Source organism: Perca fluviatilis, chromosome 3, assembly GCF_010015445.1.
Source record: "Perca fluviatilis chromosome 3, GENO_Pfluv_1.0, whole genome shotgun sequence".
Classification (NCBI taxonomy): domain Eukaryota; kingdom Metazoa; phylum Chordata; class Actinopteri; order Perciformes; family Percidae; genus Perca; species Perca fluviatilis.
The window spans coordinates 42,840,775-42,861,888 of record NC_053114.1 but is presented as its reverse complement, the minus strand read 5'-3'; the positions used below and the strand labels follow the sequence as shown (position 1 = coordinate 42,861,888).

General features: G+C 39.1%; 1 protein-coding gene across 1 annotated transcript; it reads right to left on the bottom strand.

Moving 5' to 3' along the window:
* Nucleotides 1–7,226: 7,226 nt before the first annotated feature.
* Nucleotides 7,227–20,259, bottom strand: LOC120556518. Its single transcript, XM_039796162.1, has 14 exons — nucleotides 20,088–20,259; nucleotides 18,663–18,868; nucleotides 17,882–18,019; nucleotides 15,908–16,046; nucleotides 15,561–15,819; nucleotides 15,306–15,464; nucleotides 14,563–14,704; nucleotides 14,298–14,441; nucleotides 12,960–13,025; nucleotides 12,543–12,601; nucleotides 11,332–11,522; nucleotides 10,227–10,627; nucleotides 9,110–9,197; nucleotides 7,227–7,388 (listed from the first exon to the last, which is right to left on the bottom strand). The coding sequence occupies exons 1-14, from the start codon at nucleotides 20,208–20,210 to the stop codon at nucleotides 7,227–7,229; spliced, it is 2,277 nt and encodes a 758-aa protein (XP_039652096.1). The 5' UTR covers nucleotides 20,211–20,259.
* Between the last annotated feature and the right edge of the window lie 855 nt (nucleotides 20,260–21,114).

The following is a 21,114-nucleotide window of genomic DNA, read 5'->3' as shown; positions in this document are numbered from 1 at the left end:
ACACAACAGTTAACAAAACGAAAACAGACACACACACACAAAAAAAAAAAACATCAGTCCGTCATAATCAAGTTTATGGCAGAGCAAGAATAAAACTGGATATTAATAATAGGCTAATATTAGAAGAGGTGTTATGATGTTGTAACTGTGACGTCCATGCCAAATGAAATCGAAGAAAAAAAGCTGAAAAAAGGTTACAGAGTTCTGCTCAAAGAAAAAGAAGTCTGGGACTCTAACGACCTGCCAGAAAATGACCAGATATGGTGCTGTGGCAGCTGCAGCTGTGAGCGCCAGAAGAAAGAGGCGTGTGACGATGGAGCTCGCTGCAAAGGCGAAAGTGGAACACTGAGGAGTTTTTTTTCACTTTTAAAAAGTTGCGTGTCTCAGGCCTACGTCTAAATCTTGAAGTTAGTTTCTTAAAACTGTAAAAATAAATCAAGATAATTCCAATATTCTGCTGAGTAGGCTATATATACAATATAAAATAATAGCCTACATATATTTTTTCAAATAAATTCCTAATGAGTCATACTTTTTCATTTATTTTGTTATTTTTTTTCTATAGGGCTAAAATAAATATAATTATTTATTTCCTGTTTTTTTTTAAGATTCTTTTTTGGGTGGCATTTTAGGCCTTTAATTCCATAGGACAGATGAAGACATGAAAGGGGAGAGAGAGGGGGGAATGACATGCAGCAAAGGGCCGCAGGTCGGAGTTGAACCTGCAACCGCTGCGCCGAGGAGTAAACCTCTATATACAGGGGCACGCTCTACCAACTGAGCTAACTATAACTATATAGCTATAAAAACTATAGGTGATAATAACAAAATGTAGAAGCGACATTTTGATTTAGGGACGTTTTAAAACAAATTATTTTTGGCATTTATTGCCTTTATTTATTGGACAGATTAAGTCAGGAAAGTGGGAGAGAGAGGGGGATGACATGCAGACAAGGGCCTGAACCCGCGGCCGCTGCGACAAGGACTGAGCCTCAGTACATGGGGCGCACGCTCAAAGGTGAGCAAACCAGGCACCCCACACATCCCCATGTGATTGTAGCTGATCTCGTGCTCCATCTGATATTTCTACCCTTCCTTATTTCACATTGGGGGGGATTTTAACCCCATTGCCTCGCAATCAGTCCTTTCCATCTGAAACCTGGTAAAAATGAGTATCTCCATCTGGAGGCAAGGATCTGGAAGGAGGGGGGAAAAAGATCCTTGGAAAAATTTGTCAATATTTGAACCAAAGATTCTCTTTCCAAAAGTCACATAACAGCTGGCATGTCTTCTTTCTATCCAGTCTGGATGCTGCCTGCAGCCAAATATCTGCTCTGATGTATCTGTACTTTTTGTGTCTTCTCCGTGACGTGTCCAGGTTTTATATTAAAATATAAAAATATTTCTAAAATCATTGTGTCAATGTCCGACTGGTGTAAGTTACATATGAAAATTAAGTCTTTTAATTAAAACTGTACTTTCAAAACACAGTACTTTAGTAATACTAATATAATAGGTAGCCTACTTAGTTACATTCCACTACTGTGTGTGTGTGTGTGTGTGTGTGTGTGTGTGTGTCTATCCCTGAAGGAGGGTAGAAAAGACCCTCGGAAGCATGGACCATTGTTTTAAAATCAAACACTGGCTTGTGTTCTCTCCTGACTCGCTGTGACTCATCCAGTCTCTTTCCAAAAGTCACATAACAGCGGTACCTGAGCACCAGCTTCTCCTTTCCATCCAGCCTGACTGCTAGATGGAGGCAAATCTGCTTTCACTGAGTCCACTAGAGTCCACTGTTGGATGGATAGATATATAAATAGATAGATAGACAGATAGATAGATGATGGATAGTTCACCTGGTAGAGCGTTTCACATCTTCAGATGTCCTATAGGCTAGAATAAAAGGCCTACAATTCCCCAAAAAACAATCTTAAAAAAAAATGGATGGATGGATAGAGAGAGAGAGAGAGAGAGAGAGAGAGAGAGAGACAGAGAGAGATAGATGGATAGAACGATGGATGGACTTGACTAATCCCAAACTGGAAAATTACTGAAATCATTAAATAAACACCAGCTAGAGACATTTTCACAGACTGGCAACTCAATTTCTGCTAATTTCTTATAAGTGATCTATTCAAGCCATTATTTATAATTTATAAACCATGTATAAAGAATGTATTATTAATTATAGAGAGTGGCACCAAAAGATCCTTTGTTTATCTTACTTTAAAGGGGTGATAGAATGATTATATAGGGCAGGGGTCTCAAACTCGCGGCCCGCGGGCCAATTGCGGCCCGCGGGACGATAGTTTGTGGCCCCCGCCTTAATATGAAAGTTTAATGTTAGTGCGGCCCGCGAGTTTGATATGTATGGTACTTTACAGTGTTGTGTGCGGAGCTGAACGAACCCACCAATCACGGTGGGGTATATGGCTCTCGGGGGCGGGACATCGGCCGGGCTTGATGCAAGCAGAGAAACATTCCTCAATGAGTGAAAGTTACAGCCGCGTTGCCATGGAGTGTTTTCTTCCGTGCCTGGCTGGCTGCCTCGTTTCTATTGGGCACATGCGGACATTCGTCCCAGCGCGCTGCGTTCACAACACCACTTATTTTAAGTTGCTGCCCAGGACATTATACGTAGCCTATATGTATATAAATGTATATACATTTATATAGCTCTCGTTATATATATAACGAGGGGTTAAATTGGGCCGAGGCTCTCCGGGGCTCAGCTCCGGCACATAAGCCTGCTAGTTTGTCCAGATGTGCCTGCTTGCAGTCTAAATATGTCACAAAGAATTTGATGAAAGTGATGCTTTTGAAAACATGATATTTGAATGATGATGATACATGAATAAATGACATTTTTTTGAAATGGCATGTCTATTTTGTCTTGGCGGAGCTGAGATGAGAACAATCAGAACACGGGAACAACCCGCCCAGAACTGCAGACATTTCACCACCGCGGGTCAACTACATAACGCCAAAGTGTCTCCGTCGGTAGGACTAACAGATAAAATCTCATAAAGCTAAAAACCCCGTTTGCATCCTCCACCGTCCGCTACGAGTTCATGTCGCTGACCAAGCCGTTGAACCAGTCCTCACTGTCGCATCTCCGCCAGCGGTAGGGCTCCGAGCCGGCCACGGCTCGCCTCCGAGCATCAGAGAGCCCCACTCGGTGCCGCGCGCGCGCGCGCGCGCGTGTGTGTGTGTGTGTGTGAGTAAAGAGAGAGAATGGGAGAAGAAGTTTGTGTGAGGTGGACCTGGTCACCACAGACCCAAATCTTCTCAGCTGTTGCTACTGTAATGCTGCACTGTCTCTTCATGCAGCACATTATGTTTGGCACATTGGGTCACTTCTTATATCATAAAAAGGTAATACCATGTGTAATCAAGTGATGACTGATTAACAGTAATGCAAATGCTAAATGCCCTAATACCTGTTGATACTACAACAATGCAGAGTATAGGCTCTTAACCTTGCAGTTTTGCACATATCATGTAAGACTCAATTTCTCCAAAACTCTCCAGAAAGTGCCATTTAACGGTTTATTTTTCTATTTTTTTCCCGGGGTATACCCCCGACATATATATAGATATATATATATATATATATGTATATATCTATATATATGTTTATATATATATATATATATATATATGTATATATATGTATATATATATATATATATATATATATATATATATATATATATATATATATATATATATATATACATATATATATTCTATATATATATATATATATATATATAGATATATATATATGTCCGGGGTATACCCCCCCGGGAAAAAAATGGCCCTTAGAGAGTTAATATGAGGTCTCTCTCTCCGACAAAGTAAATCAAAGTGATGCGTACGCGGCGGGATAAAAGAATATAAATAATAAAAATAAAGAGATTTGAGAAGATTGGAATTTTTTTAACAAAGCTTTTCTTGCGGAAAACCTGATGCGGCCCAGCCTCACCCAGACTCTGCCTCCAGCGGCCCCCAGGTAAATTGAGTTTGAGACCCCTGATATAGGGTATTTCACACTGTTCCTTATGGTCTCCTAATGGGGTATGTAACATTGGTTGGGCTGAAAATGGCCTGGTTGATATTTTATTGGCCCTTATGCATCACTGTGTTTTGGCCCTATTTGTAACAAGAGCTTTTCTTTCAAATATGGTATGTTCATGAATGTTTAGATGAGCTGCACGCTGATTGGTTGAGCGAATCGCCATACACACACATTAGAGACGCGCGCTGATTGGTTGAGCGAATCCCCCATACACACACATTAGAGACGCGCAGAATCTCATATTCCAGACACTGCAATGTTTCGTACCAAATTCACTTCTGAGACTTTTTATGCGGCGCGAAATCAACTATATAAAGCTGACATATGGGCTGTTTTACAAAAATTGATGGCTAATTGCAAAATTGGGTAAGACGTGTCGGACTTTAGGAGCTCCACACAGACGAGAAAGCGACAGCCTGCTGGGCTCCATACCCAGGGCAAAGTCACCCTTTGTGGATACTGCATACGGGGCTCCGCGGCCAGCTGCCGGCATAACTATAATATATTTACAGTTTGAATTTCGTCACGGCATTGATATCACAGCTACCCCAAGGTCTTACAAAGCTAACGTTGTGTCCGATTTGAATTTAAGGTATTTTTATGAACTCAGGGTCTTGTTACGAGGAGCAGCTAGCTAGCTAGCTATATGTCCCATTGAATGCAATGGGGAAATATCGCAGCTAGCTAGCTACACTTTCGGCATAACTATAGTATATTTACAGTTTCAATTTCGTCACTGCATGTATATTACAGTTTCCCCAAGGTGTTACCAAGCTTAGCTAACACTTGTCCGATTTCGGATTTCAATTGAATGCATTTTTCTGAATGTCATAATTAGGAGGAGGCTAGCTAGCTCTCATTGATGGACTTCAGCTGACCGCGGCTCTATCAATGAGACTCGCGGACAAGAGGCGTTTATTTCCCAGATTTATTGTTTAAATAACTCAACACACATACCCATTATAAGATTAACTGGAACCTCTGGGCTGCGGTAAGAGATTGCGGGCGTAACAAGCTCGCTGACCACACTCTCAGTCACTCACCGGCCGGCCGGTAGCAGGAAGAGGGGAGGGAGAACAGCGAGCTGCAGGCCCTGGAGCTCTGTCAGGGCAGCAGCGTGTGGTAGTTCCAGTCACCCTGGAAAGGGTGAGTTTGCGCGGGTATTGAGCACCAGGCCACCGGCCGAGCATAATCGAGCTCACAGCAGGCCGGGGTCTGTGACGGAGGACAGGCCGGGCAGCGATGTAGCAACCCAGGCAGCACCGGCCGCTGAACTCCGACACACAGTCGGACAAATTTTTGCAATTAGGCATCAATTTTCGAAAACCGGCCCATATTTGAGCTTTATATAGTTGATTTCTCGCATAAAAAAGTTTCAGAAGTGAATTTTGTAATGGAATAGCGGAGATCTGCGCGACCTAGATTCAGAAGACTACCTGATCTCCGGTCAGTTGTGTAGCCTATGTAAATGTTGGGGCGTGACCGTTCTCTTAATATACCCATGACAAAGGTACAGATTTTGAGATGCTTACGTAAGCAACTAGCTTTGTTGAGATTCGCCCGTTTTCAGCGGCAGTTTCAAAATATGAGATTTTCATAGTAAAGGGGTGTCAATGGGATTTTGAGCTTCTATGTATGTCCTATTTACCCACCGAACTGTCGTTATTCAACTATGACAGGGTAAAATCGGTTTTGCATTCTATCACTCCTTTAATGTGCAAAAATGCAAACGCACATACAAGTACACATGCAGTGCAATTTTTTTTTTTACAAGGTTCTTATATTCTTTCCTCTCTCACTCATTAACTGTCTCAGTTGTCTCAATTGACTTGAATTGATGTGTAGAAAATGTGTACTGGATTAGGAAAGAGAAGTAAAGAGGACAAAAGCAAAAATATATGTATAAGAATATATGTTTTTATTGATGCATTAAGCAAGTGCATGATAACTGACTGATAACTGTCGAGAGCTTTTGTCATGTAATGATGACATTTGACTACTGGAATGATAATGGTTGGATAAAAGTCCATAAATCAATCAAGATACTTGTTTACAATCATAATACATAACAGAGGAAGCATTTGTAAAGCTACATGGGCTCCCACGGTCATACAGAGTCACGGAAAACACCACAAGAGACCAGCAGCAGCAGCAGTGATCTTTTCAATGTTGATTATTATAAAACTTATAATTAAAAACCTTTCTAGATTCCATTTCCCACAGATTTTTCCTAGCTGAAGAATTTCCTCGTACATAGCTGTAGACATTTCGAAAAAGGTGTCAATATAAACGTTATTCATTTAACCCTCCTGTTGTCCTCGGGTCAAATTTGACCCATTTTTAAAAAGTTTCCATATCAGAAATTTGGATTTCTTGTCACCAATTGTCAAAGAAACCAATGTGGATGGTTCCATACAACCATTAATTTTCACAGGTAAAATAAATGATCAGTTCACTACTTTTACTGAATTTGGGTGTTTTATTTAATTTGATAGCATTTGAAAAAAAAAAGAATGACAAAAACGTCGAAATAGTGACAAAAAACCTGAAAAAAAAAAAAAACGACAAATTTTTTTTGAAGAAAATCGACAAAAACGTCAAATAGTGACAACGAAAAACCTGGAAAAAAAAATTCGACAAAACCATTGTGATAAGTGACAAGTGTCGGAAAATAACAACAAAAGGTTGAAAAAAGGTTTTCATTTTAAAATTGTGACCCAGAAATAACTAAAAGTTGCATGGTTGACAACACAAGGGTTAAATGGGTGAATAATTAGATACATGAATGCTCAAGATTTGATAGCATAGCAAATCAAAATAGCTTTATGTATAGTCAAATGTGATTAATACATTGCTAACTGGTATTCTGTCTTAACTTTCAAAGCGGGCAAAGGTTGGTATTTGACCCTTGATATTTTGGCTTTGTAGATGACCACGGCACTGATCATGCCAATGGCTGCAAGGAAACATCCAGCGATGAAAACCAGGTTCAGATTCAGGTTGATCACTGGAGAAAAAGAGAAGCCACAATTTCAATCTTGTCCAAAGTCCAACTGGGAACGCGAGGTGAGGCAAGGTGTGCTGTCATGTAAGAAAAACACTCTCGTTTTCATACCTGGGCTCTCGGAGCTTTCCTTCTTAGGGCTTAGAGGACCCTGGGAAATGAAGTGGCTCGCAGTCTGAGTGGCAGCCTCTCCTTCGGGTGGTGTTGTTGGTGACCGGCTGATGTGGAGTTGAGGCATCCCCGTGAGCAGCTGGTGCCGGGGCGCCCTGCCGCCAATATCAGCACTGAACAGCTGATGTACACCTGAATGCAACAGAACACGCTGTCATTATATCAGCACACATGCCGCTGTCTCTAAGATTTACAAAGAATATATTTACGGCATTTCCTCTCTAACTGGGACATTTTGGGACCGATTGGTGGGATTGCTGTGGACGGCGATACGCGAGGATACACTGGTAACAGCTAATGAAGTTTAACCATGTATCAGCTAATTTAAATAGCTCACGTCAGTGGTGTAGTTCACGGATACGCAGGTATACGAGTATACCCACTAAGAAATCTCCAGGATTCCCATATACCCACTTCAAAATGTGCAATGATACGCAACATACTTTTGTGACAGAACTTTCCCTTCAGATATTTGTATTCACAATAAGGGGCGAGTAATGGGACAGCAAACTAAACTAACGCTGCAGAACATGCGGAGACTTTTCTCATCTTTCATCGATCCGGGGGGCAGTGCGTGATGTGCTGAGTGCGACCGGGCCCTCAATGCTCCGCCTTACACTAACGGTATCCTCCTTCACCTCACATTTAAGACTAATATAAGCAGCCTATTTTATTTTGTCCTCGTTGCTTTGGCGACATTTTGTGATCCAGGCTTAGGTCCCTGATGTGAAAGCCCCCTTTACTGCTATATATTCCGTTATATTTTTATATATTTTGAATGTCATTAAGGTGTTTTCCTTCTCATAGGGATAAATAAAGGTATTGCCACCAGTAATTGGTGCATAAAAGTGTATCAGAATGCAGGATATTAGTCTTTGATGCTCAAAATAACCCTGGGGGAGGACACCCAGACCCCACACTTTGGCTACCTCATTTCTTCCATTTTTAAAAATTCTTTTCTTTCTTTATTCCTTGGTTGGTTATATGTTTGAGTCGGTTGACTATGTGTTGAGGATGTCAGAAATGTTGATAAAAGGGGTTGGTGATGTGATGTAATGGATGCGGATGTTGTTGACGATGGTCGTTGTTGATTATATTGTGTCAACTTTGTAGGCTGATGTGCACTTTTCCTACCCTGTGTAGGTTACTGATATCCATGCACCTTGTACTGGTATTTATTTGTCCTCATCCTGTTACGGTTGTGTTCCAGTTGGACTGTGTGTAGAACTTGTATGTATTTATGTGAAATAATAATATGGATGTATATTATATAATAATGTGCAATATGGAAGCTGATGGGAAATAGATAAATCTAATGACAGAAAGAGAGCATGTCTGTAGATGTATGTTCATACTGTTTGTATGCAATGCCTGGGTGTGTATGACTGTGTGTGTTTATGTGTGCTGCTAATGCTGCTATATGTTTCTATTTATTCTTTTTTTAAGTAACACTAGCACTTACATTATATTATATTTTTATAGACTCAATGAATGATGCACTGACTGGAGAGCACATCAAATTTCGTTGTACCTGTTACAATGACAATAAAGACCTATTCTATTCTATGTATTATGTATACAACATACAGAAGATAATAATAATAATAATACATTTAATAAGACTGATAAGATTCTGAAGGACCTAAGAACAAAATATGAATAAAATAGAACGTAAAAAGGGTTGGTGTAATAAGCTTCAACCTGCACCTTTTCGGTCAGTATTGATTATAAATCAGTTAAGATGACACTGTATGAATTTAGGTGACATTTTTGTTTTGTACGTGATGTTGTGTATCTATGTGATCGAAATAAACTAAACTAAACCGTAGTCCGTTTCCTTTACCTGGTCGTACACCGATGAACTTGAAGGCCTCCATGCTGAACTGGAATTGTCTCTGGTGGGCAGGGGAATGGATTTCAACAGTCGGGTCCACATTACACCTAGTCAGAGCAAACCAAACATAAGAAACATTGCCTCTGTAACTCTACGTATTACAATGGATGCTATTATAGAGGAAGAGGTATTGTTCTATTGAAGGTATTTACATGATAAGGATAAGGAGTGTGGGTAATGCCAAAGATGGAGACTGGCTGATTGGTGAGCGATAGCTTTACCGCTACCGCTATTTTTAAATGATCATCCGGAGGCGAAGGTAAAGGAAGAAGATTTTCCGAGGTCAAAGTCGGAAACACTCCCCATGACCTCGGATTTCCGAAGTCGGAAATTGGAACACCTCGCAGTACCCCGAGTTGGATCCAACATGGCTGCTCCGTGCATCAATATAGTGAAAGTTGTAGTAACATACAGTTAAAAGCACTTCTGTCTTATTTGTGTCTCACTAAATCAAACAGTCCAGTCATTCTTCTATCTGTGGACATGTTTTTATGCACAAAAAACAGCGTTGTTATCAACAGGTATAGCTAGCAATGGCTAACCTGGCTAGAGCTAATGAAAACAATGAATTTGGAAAGGCAGCACGGTGGCTCAGTGGTTAGCGCTTCTGCCTCACAGCAAGAAGGTTCTAGGTGCCAGTCCAGGTTGTTCTGGGCCTTTCTGTGTGGAGTTTGCATGTTCTCCCTGTGTTTGTGTAGGTTTCCTCTGGGTGCTCTGGTTTCTTCCCACCATAAAGACATGCATGCTAGTACTACAGTTGAACATTAGCAGACTGGCTAACAATGGTGCATTTATGTTTATTAATGTGCATTGTCCTAATCAAATAAACTTGTAAATGGAACACATTCAACTCGGGTGTGACGTGATTCCCAGCTCTGAGTTCCCGAGGAAAATGGAACGCACTCAACGTGTGTGTGTTTTTTTTATTGTTGCCCTGTCTAGTTTACTGTGTGACTGAGAACAATTTAAAGTAAAGTATAAAAAACAACTAAGACTAGAAAAGTAGTATAATAGCTGCTCTTTAAAAACACATTGTTACGTCCTCTGTTGCCACCAGGGGGTGTAGTCATGCCTACCCGTTGTCAATGATGGGGTAGGTTGGCCAGTAGTTTGGGTTGTCATATGGTGCCGCTCTGCAGGACTCCACAAACAGCTCAGTGTTTTCGACGGAGGTGGTGGCCTCTATCTGCATGTAAATCCGGCTCCCTATGTCGTACTCCAGAGGGTAATCATTTGGATCGATCTGGGTTTGGAATTGGGCGTTGGGATAGAACTCAAACTGGTAGGTGAACGTGCCGAAGCCTTTCTCCCACACTGTGACGTTCTTCCTGTGCGCCGTGAAGCCCAGTGACACATTCCCACTTTTGGGGTACTGGCAGTAGAACTGCACCTCCAGCTGGTTCTTCCTGGTGATCAGGTACTCTGTGCTGTCGACCGTGGTGATTTCATTCTTGAAGATCAGGTTTTCCTCATCTTCCTGCAGAGATAAAGGTTATGCATTAAAGAGCCTACTCCTTTTCAGCATCGTATTTGTACTTTTGGGGTCTACTAGAATAGGTTTAGCACCTCAAGCTGTGTTGGAAACCATTCCCTATCACAGAGAGTGCACTATATAGTGTGTTTGACATTTTGTAGTGGTGTTCAAATTCTCCTTGGTTAATTTCATTCACTATATAGCCCACTAAAAAATAGCCACAATGCACTGCTAATTTGAGTGTATATACGATGTACCCTGCATTTTACTCGCATACCACAATGCAACGCGGCCGTGTTTTCCCAGAGGAGAAAATATGAAAGTTGAAAGCACAGCAGGCTGGGCAATACATCAATGTACATCAATATCATGATATGATATGATATGATATCTTCTTAGATTTTGGATTGTAATATCGTAATATGACACAATTGTCATCTTTTCCTGGTTTTAAAGGCTGCATTACAGTAAAGTTATATACTTTTCTTAACTTCCCAGACTGTTCTAGCTGTTCTATTATTGACTTTTACCCACTTAGTCTTTAAATCCACATTACTGATGATTATTTACCTGAAATCTCATTGGGTAAATATTTGGTGAAAGCACCATTTGTACAATATCGTCCAGACCGTTTTTCGAGGTGTTTGATTTTCTCCATAGCGGCCAGCTCTACGCAGCAGGTGATGAAACAAATGAGCCGACGTTACCTCGATCTGAGTGCCGCAAGCGTTGAGGGGGACGACGGCGATGATGTGAGTGCTGTTGGAGTAGCTCTGGAGGCTGCAGGCGGTGTTGCTGGGGTCACTGAGCCGCAAATGGTCCTCACTGAGTCCACGGAACGAAGATTTCTCAACCTCTACCGTCATTGTGGACTCGCCGCAGCTCACGTGGGATTTTACTAAAGAGAGAGACATTTTCAAACCATTTAAAAAAAAGCTTTAACTAATGCTTGATTTCTTTTTGGTGTTTTATAGTTTTTTCATTAGTCTGATTTCTCACAGTTTTCTGTTATTTCTCTATCTTTTTGTTTTTAATCCCTACTCATACATTTCTGTTATGATCATTTCTAATACTAGTGATGTCTGGGCATGGGTGTGTGTGTGTGTGTGTGTTTGGGGATGTGTTTAGGGGGAGTTTGTAAGCTTGTATGTGAGTGAATGTGTACGTTGTACTGCAATGTCTTGTCTTCTGTACTGTCTAGTTCTACCGAGGACCCTCTCTACAATGAGATGACACATCTCAAGAGGTATTCCTCAAGAGGTATTAAATAAAAAAAATTCAATAAAAAACTGTGCATATTTTCTAAAGAATATTGTGTGATATAACCTGCATTATGCAATATTTTTGACATGAAAATGTCACTTAATGCAGGAATGTAATTTACATTACATATATATATAATAATTCATTCTTTATTGATATGTTTTATGTTGCTATTTCTATATTGTAACTAGGAGATTTTTCAAAGCTAGTACGTGTACGATTTAAGAAAGGTGTTAAAGGTTTGTTTTTGTCTGTGTAATCTGTGTAAAGTTATTCCTATGGGATGTCTTGTAAACAACCCATGTAACTCCTTGTATTATGTTACCTTTCATATTTAATCTGTTGATTTGATATTGTGTGTCATTTTAGTTTGGGCTTTTTTTTCTTTTCCCTCAGTATTTTAGTTTCTCTCTACTTTAATTGGAGTATGCATTGGAGATTGCCCAGATTAAGCCCTTCTGAGGGTTTGTATATGTGTAAACCAATAAACTAAACTATGTAAGAAAGCAGGTGTTTATCAGCCAATACTCCAGCCATACGGCCAATATTTGGCACCAACATATCATTTAGCATGTTATATATTTGTTAAAATATTCACCGTTAGAGCTGCAGTTCAACTACAAAATGTTAACATTGAAGAAGGCCTTGGACTCACCTTGCTCCTTCCGGACGTCAACCAGAACACACCTCATCTCGGACTGATAGACCCCAGACCTGAAAGGCATCAGCGAACACGAATTTAAAACTTTAAAGTCTACCTATCCCTCGCAGCGATCTCAATTAAATGTAACCAATGTAAGTCATTTAAAGAGCTGAGCATTTCTGTTTGAAAAGGCAGAAGCTGTCGTGCTTTGTATAGTCTATCTTGTGATACACAGTTGCTTCTGACTTCATGTTTAATGAATGAATGTGAATTATTTGAAATTGGCAGCTTAATCGGTTCATTTTTTTATGTTCACAGCTTTCTTCATTTCAATCTCTCAGTCTAGTTGCATCAAGAGCTATATGCACTCTACCTTATCGCTAAGACATGTATTTAAAAAAACACAGAACACAAAGAAAGGTTACTTACTGTGAGGATGGGGAGGGGTGGTAATGGTAACTGAGGGTTGTGCCTGGAAGAGGGGTTCCAGCAGATCTGCAAAATGTGTCAAAGTGAAATCCTGGTTTCACACACACTCATTCTGTGCATACTAGTTCTACCATAAAGGAAATGACTTCATACAAATTCATTATTTATACAGTTAGAAATATTAAAGTTGGCAGACCTGGCTAAATTTCAAACAGCACAATTATTGTGTAAAGCAAAAAATAATCAACTACTGACAAAAAAAAATCATTGAAAGAGAAGGGAGTTATAGTTAAAGGCAGGGATCTTCAACAGGGGGTCCGGGACCCCTAGGGGGTCCTCAGAGTCACTGCAGGGGGGGCTTCAAATTATTGTTAACTTTTTTTTCAAAAATTAGAAAGTCAACATAATCACAACATATTATTAGCAAATATAAATCACCACTGAGGATAGGTAAGGTAGTCACTAAGGTAACCATCCACAGATAGAGTTCATCCTGAGGATTCACTGTGCCACATGCATGTTTTAAAATTAAAACCAGATTTTTTAAATGAATGAACTATATGAGGCTATTTTAAAAGCTTAGTATTCTATTCAAGAGTGTATGTATTAAGGCTTTAGGCAGGCCTACATGTAATTGTAGGCCCAGTTTAATATGCAACTTAATTTTATATAATATATGTAGTAGGAGGTCCCTGTCCTGTCTCACTCTCAGTTAAGGGATCTTTGCCTTGAAAACCATTGAAGACCCCTGGTTTAAGGGGATTATATAAATTCCAAATTGGAAAGGTACATACGTTATTTCTGTTTTGGGTGTAAAATTATGGAACAGCTTGAATGAGGAACTCAAGCAATGTCCAAACATGAAACAGTTCAAAAAGAGATATAAGGAAATGTTTCTCACCGGGTCCAGGGATGATTATCATTGTTTGTTGATTAATTTAGATGATAATTATTCTTTCTTAGTTCCCACTTTTTCAATTTTGAATTTATGAACAAATTTATATTTTTGATTACATCAATATAAAAAAAATAATAATAAATGCAAGTAATTATTATATATATTTGAACACATGAACACATGATAAATTAACCATATTTTGTAGGATACTTGGTTAGTAAAATTATATATTTGGATGAGTGTAACTGAGGCTTTTTCTTTACTAACAGCGACTTATGGGGAAGGGGTGGGATTAAAGAAGTGTATACTTCTTCCCAAATCATCAAGTGTTTGTCATTCATGTATCTCTAGGCTTTCTATTGTGTGTAATGTCATTATTTTCTGTTTTCTTTAACATGTTTGAAATAAATTTCAATCAAGCAATCAAACCAAAGGCTCACCCGGTCACTGATTCAACAGCAAAGCAGATTGGGTAATGGTGTCCCAGGTCATCCAGGTTAGGCGACCACTTAATGGCAAACTCGTCATATGAGGTCCTGTGCTTGCTGATATTCAGTGGCCCAGTGATGATGATATCTTGTATTCTGTATGAAAACAAAACAAGGAGAGCAGAGATTTCCTCTTATGGCTGATGTTACACTAACTTGTTGAAATGATGACAAAGTTTCGACGATGGCTACACCAATAACGTCGGTTCTCACTTACGTTGCGTATGCAGCTTGTGCTTTGACTCTGATCTCCACTTCTTTACTGATCTCTGCTTGGATGCGTACTCCATTTCCAGGTGTAGGGTGCACAAACTGAGGCAAGTAGTGTCCCACCTGACATGAGGGAGCAGGTGGGTCCACTGGAGTTGAAAAAACAAAGATTCATTCAAATTCCAAAGTGCAAAAAGTAATCAATACATGAGAAAGCTGCCACTTTTTCACACTGTCTGTTGGTCAACACTTTAAAGCTGTCAAAATAGGCAAAATATCTGCTGTAACTTCAGGCTGTAGCTGACACTGACAGCGTGTGTGTTCTGTGTATTTCTTCCTGAAATTTGGGTTGGGCATTGATTACTCTTAGGCTATTGTCCAGTAAAAGCTAATTATCTGCTAATGTAATGATTTTTTTGTTTTTAGATTAACTTATAAGTGTTCCTTCACAGGTTTAGAAAATGTTCCTACTTCTTCCTACTGCTAAATTCTTCTTAGGCTTATTCATGTAGACACCAATACATGGAAAATAGGGTCCAAGTTGAAAAGAAAACAAATTACTCTTAAATATTATTCTCAAATGATGGCTGCTGCCATGTGTAACATCACACATTAAGGCGTTGCCAGAGCTGCAACATGCAGGAAAGTCGCAACCCAGTGAAAGCGGTGCAGCAACAGGTTATTTTTGTGTGGATTGACTCATTGAAAAAGGTGCCAGACAAAATGAGGACAAGCAAAACCTTGACTCACCAAGTAAGGAGAATTGCAAAGGTAGTTTACTGAGAGGAGGAGTGGTGGCGTGCAGGTTTCTTGTGGTGCTAGGGTACGTTGTGTACGTGTAGACTGTAGTAGTTGCAGGTGGTGCAGTTGTAGTATACCACCTTGGAGTTGTGGGTGGGGTTGTAGTTGGGGGTTGGGTTGTAGTTGTAATATACCACCAGCCCCACCATGGGGTTGTGGTTGGTGCTGCAGTTGTGGGTGGGGTTGTAGTTGGGGGTTGGGTTGTAGGATACCACCAGCCCCACCATGGGGTTGTGGTTTGTGCTGCAGTTGTGGGTCCAGATGTAATTTGCCCCCAAGACCCCCATGATGGTACAATGGAGACCTGTCTCTTTCTCCTCACTGTCAGTGGAGCCCTGGAGTCTCTGCCCCCATCAGTGTAGGCCAGAGTAATTTGCCTTTGCGGGAAGTCCTCCACCACCAACTCAAATCCATAAGGGCTGGGGTCAGCATTGGAGTTGAGGTAGTGTAATGAGCAAGAGCCCTAACAATGTGAACATTTAGTAGTTAAGGGAGGCAAAGCTTCAGTCAGGTATTATTCAGTGTATTAGGAAATTGATTTTTCAACTTACCTCATCTAAGATAAAGCCTGAGGGTTGGTTACACGTGCTGCACTCTCCATCACTGACACTTCCATATCTGCATCGAACTCTGTCGCCATCAGGGTCAAAGGACATCAGCTTGTATGTCCGTGGGCAGTTCTGGGGAACTCTTGAATAGACACATCAACATCAATTATCTTCTACAGAAGGATATTTTACACAAAAGGATCCAATCAGCAAATGCAAGAAGTAATACAAAGTCAGTGACATGCTAGTAAAGGTAAAGGTGTTGTCTGTTGTCAACAGGAAAATTCAGAAAATAAAAAATGTCAAAGATCCATGTTAAGTGAACACCCTCATTTTTATTAGATGAAAACATGAATATAAAGCAATTCATTTTATTTTATTACAGCATTTTCTAAATTATTCTGCAGACATACTTTGTACATACTGTAGTATACAATCCCAGTATAAATAGTTGCAGGTTATCTTTTGCTTTCGGCCCATTCATTTCACTATTTTTGGAGTTGAACCGCTTTCCATTACCACCATGCTCCTTTTGTACTACCACTGGGGGCAGCAAAGTAGAACATGATCCCACAGATTATTTAACAAAATGATTAAATGTTAGCGCAGTCTAGATCAACAAAATACATTTCCACGATAAAGTATGACACGCCAGACGTCAGGTTTTGCCCCTTACCTTCCGCTCTCTGTGGGAATATATATATGATATATATGATGATTTTGTAGGGAACCTTTCTTTTTAGTCAATTTTTTTTAGTGTTTTTTACTCTTACATGTTTTTTATACTTAAATGATTCATTTTGTACCCTCTGGACACCTTTGAGGCAAAAATGTCCATGCACACAAAAACTGTTATTAAATCATCATATATCAATATTTCTGTTCTGCTTTTTTTCATAAATCACTTAAACAACTTCTAACTTAATCAAAATCACCAAACATTCCATCATTTTCAGGAATTTAACCCTTTTAATGCCAGTTTATTTATTTGAAGTATGTCATTATTTATAAAAAAAAAAACCATTTTTTTTTTCTCCATATAATGAATAATATGGAGATGGGACTTTGGTGGTGATTAGAGTCTTGGATATGTCAAAGATAAGCAACAAAACTGATTTGATTGCATTAGTATTGTTTATGTAGTTCCAGATACTCCCTCTGGACACCTTCGTGGACAAAAATGCCCCATTGACTTCCATTATAACAACATGTTTTTTGATCTCACTGCCTTTACAGTATAAAACCATGCATTCTGTAATGTCAGCATTTCATTTGGAACAAAAGTGGTCATATTTGACATTTTTACAGTATTTCCCCAGATTCAACCATTTTGCCCTTTTAGGCCGATGCATGAAATCATTGTATTTTTTCCAGTTATATTATGGAGCTGTGTGTGTGTGTATGTATGTGGGTGGGTGTGTGACACGAAAAAAAATACAGATGCAATCAAATCAGTTTTGTTGCTTATCTTTGAAATATCCAAGACTCTAATCACCACCAAAGCCCCATTCTCCTATTATTTATTTTATGGAAAATAATTAATGTTCTGTTGGGTTTTTCATAAATAATAATTGCTTTAAAGAATTAAACTGGCATTTAAAGGGTTAAAATCCTGAAAAACTATTGAATGTTTGGTAGTTTTGAACAAGTTAGAAGTTGTTTAAGTGATCTATGAAAAAAAAGCAGAAAAAATGTATATATGATGATTTTTGTGTGCGTGAACATTTTTGCCTCGAAAGGTGTCCATTGTTATTTTTTTTGAGGAGGGCCTGAGGGTTAAATAGTTCACATTACTGTATTGTGTAAACAGTTAACTTCATTTAATATTGTATGTGGTGTTTTCTTTAGCGGTGTGCAAAAGTTCCTTCCCGAGACTATTTAGCAGAGCCATCGTCGCTGCGTCCAGAGCTTAGAGAGTCTGGCAATGTGGTTACTAGGGTTAACCAAACTGTTTCATGCCAACTACAGGGGACTCACCGTAGGAAAGGTAGAATGGCAATGTCAGGTGAGTGGTTGGGTTCTCCGGTGTCAGATCTTGATCCCAAATCCACTGAAGTCAGTAGTCTCCAATTAGAAAGCCCATTACGATTTGCGATCCAACAACAGCTGTCTGCCCTGGTATGTGTGAAAACAACACTTTTAAAATACTGGATGACTTTAAAGGTCCCATATTGTAAAAATTAAGATTTTCATGTATGTAAAGCAGTTCGAGGTGCCATATAAACACTGTGAAAAGTACCAAAACACTCAATCCACAGAGAAATGCACACAGCCAGTAGTCAGAAACGGTGTCTTTAAACGACCCGTTAGGACTTCTGTAAGATTGTGATGTCATAGCTATACTATATATATATGTAGAAAGTGCCGCTGCAGTGCTGTAACAGTCATTCCCCGGCTTCAAAGACGGTGCAGAGACTCCGAGAGCACAGATGCGAAAGACCCGGTAACACTGATCAATCAGAGCAGTCTGGGATTTTTCAGGAGGGGGGCTTAAACAGACAGGTGCTAAACGGAGCGTTTCAGGCCGAGGGAGAATACAAGCATATTCAGACAGACAGTATGAGTAAAATAATCTGTTTTTTGAACATTAAAGCATGTAAATATGTTCTAGTAAAAGCCCAAAATACAAACATGAACCTGAAAATAGCATAATATGGGACATTTAAGCAGGGTTATTGAAAAAAGATGACGCTCCACAAACTTTGTTAACAACAGCAGCAACAATATGAATATGATTTAAGTGAAAAGGAATGCTTACCTCATTTGAAAAGGTCTGTCAGTTGGGACATTTCTCGTACTGACTGTTTCAGTTTCACACCATTCCCTGTTATATTGGGGTGCATTGGTGCTACTGTCAAGTACGCCTACTTGATTGCTGGGGTTGCTGCCACAGTTGCCGTTGTAACAATACCAGTCATGGGAGTACTGACACCCATCAAAGGTTGCCCGGTTGCGAAAGTCCACCTGCGGAAAGATATCACATCACATTTGATCAACAACAGTAATAAGACATGTTAAAGGCCATATCTTTTTCATAAAAAACAGGTATTCTATAGACACACTGGTGTTCTTGAAGAAAAAAGGTGTTGAAATGTGCAAAAACACAAAATATTAGAAATAACTAATGAACAATTTAGGGTTGAAACCAAGGTTCAAAATTAGAACCATTGACCAGCCAAATTTTGGTAAAAATATTCACTTGGCTGGTAGATTTGCTCCATTCACCAGCCCAAAAGAACAATGGTTATCTATTGAGTGGCTGGTAAAAATTTTAACATTTAAGTCAAAACATGTCATAAATTAAGACCCACACTCAGGGATGAAGAAATATGGACATAGAGTTGCTGTACATGTTGTGCCAAAAACCCATGCTAAAGTATGATAGGCTTCTCATGTGGACACTCCTACGTTTATAATATCGTCAGTGTCGGGCATCTCCATATTTTGTCATTTTATTTTTTTGCAAATCCATGCTATTGATTAATCAATCAATACAATTTCATTTAAAGTCTAAATTACCACTAAACATGGTCTCAGTGCACTTTACAATTAAAGGAACACAGAAATAACAGACAGCAACAAAACAATTGAACAGCAATTAAAGGTCCCATGGCATGAAAAATTCACTTTATGAGGTTTTTTAACATTAATATGAGTTCTCCCAGCCTGCCTATGGTCCCCAGTTGGCTTGAAATGGTGATAGGTGTAAACCGAGCTCTGAGTATCCTGCTCTGTCTTTGAGAAAATTAAAGCTCAGATGAGCTGTTCTGGAATCTTGCTTGTTATGAGGTCATAACAAGCGAGCAAGCCTTTTCCAGGACATTCATCAATAAAGCCCTGGCAAAGTAATAATTACAAATAATAATTTTTATTTAATATAGCACCTTTTACAGGCAAACCTTTCACAAATTGAAAGTCAAATGAAAGAGGCAAAAAATACCAAAAGAAAACTTAAAAATGAACAAAATTACAAACATAAGACAAAAGCCGGTACATAAATAGCAACGACTGCAACTAAAATAAATGTAAGACTTTCGATATTCTAATCACAGTAATCCAACCCAATAATAAAACTGAATAATAAAGGGATTTAATAAAGCAATTCCCAGTATCCCTGTCACGTAACAAGGAAAACGTATTCATATAATGCATGTTGCATACCATTAAAAGTTGTACCACTCACTTTAAATGTCCCATCAGGGTTTCTTCCTTTGTAGGTGTAGGTAGCGCTTCCCCCAAAGTGATGTGACGCAGAGGCCAGCGAGGCCAGGAGCATCGGAAGCAGGAGTACCAGTGTGGAAGCCATGAAGTCCCAAACTCACCTCTATCTCCAGATCCTCTGCCGCTCACATGCACCTGCAACATCTTTATATACACTGAAAGGCTGGTCGGAGACGCTGGTCCTGCCTAGTTTAATGGCACAGTATGCACACAATGTTCCAGAACAATGGGTTAGCTGCAAAACCAGTTTTACAGAAAAACAGACCGAATTGAAAGTATTTTATACTGTAAACGCTTCCTTTAAAACAACATGTAGCGTGAAAATGAAACACAACTCTTCTATGGCAAAAGAATGTTTGCTGGCAGCATGAATACATACTGTTCTCATTGCAAATGTTAGAGAAATTAAAACCGAAGCACACTCATTTTAGTGTTAGGGCTGCAACCAAAGACTATTTTCATTGTCAATCAATCTGTAGATTATTTTCTCAATTAATGAATATATATATATATATATATATATATATATATCAATTAATTGAGAATATATATGGATAATATATATATATATATATTACCTGTCTGTTTTTTCTATTTACCTTTTAATACTTTTTGTAGATTTTTCCTATATCTATTTAATGTGTAATTGTCTTATTCTGATATATATAGATATTCAGTTTACTGTCACAGAGGAGAGAAGAAACTAGAACATATTTACTTTTATTTTCATAAAAATTGACTCAAACCGATTACTCAAATCATAACAATTTGTGATTGATATAATAGTTAACAACTAATCAATAAAACTGACATGGTTGCAGACATCCATATATATATATATATATATATATATATATATATATATATATATATGTCGGGTGTAGCAGGGAGGAGTAGGGAATGGCGGACCCAAAATGCAGAGACAGGCAGGCAGGCAGGAGAATGTGTAAGGTGGAAGGTTTATTCAAACCAAGAGTCCAAAAATCCAA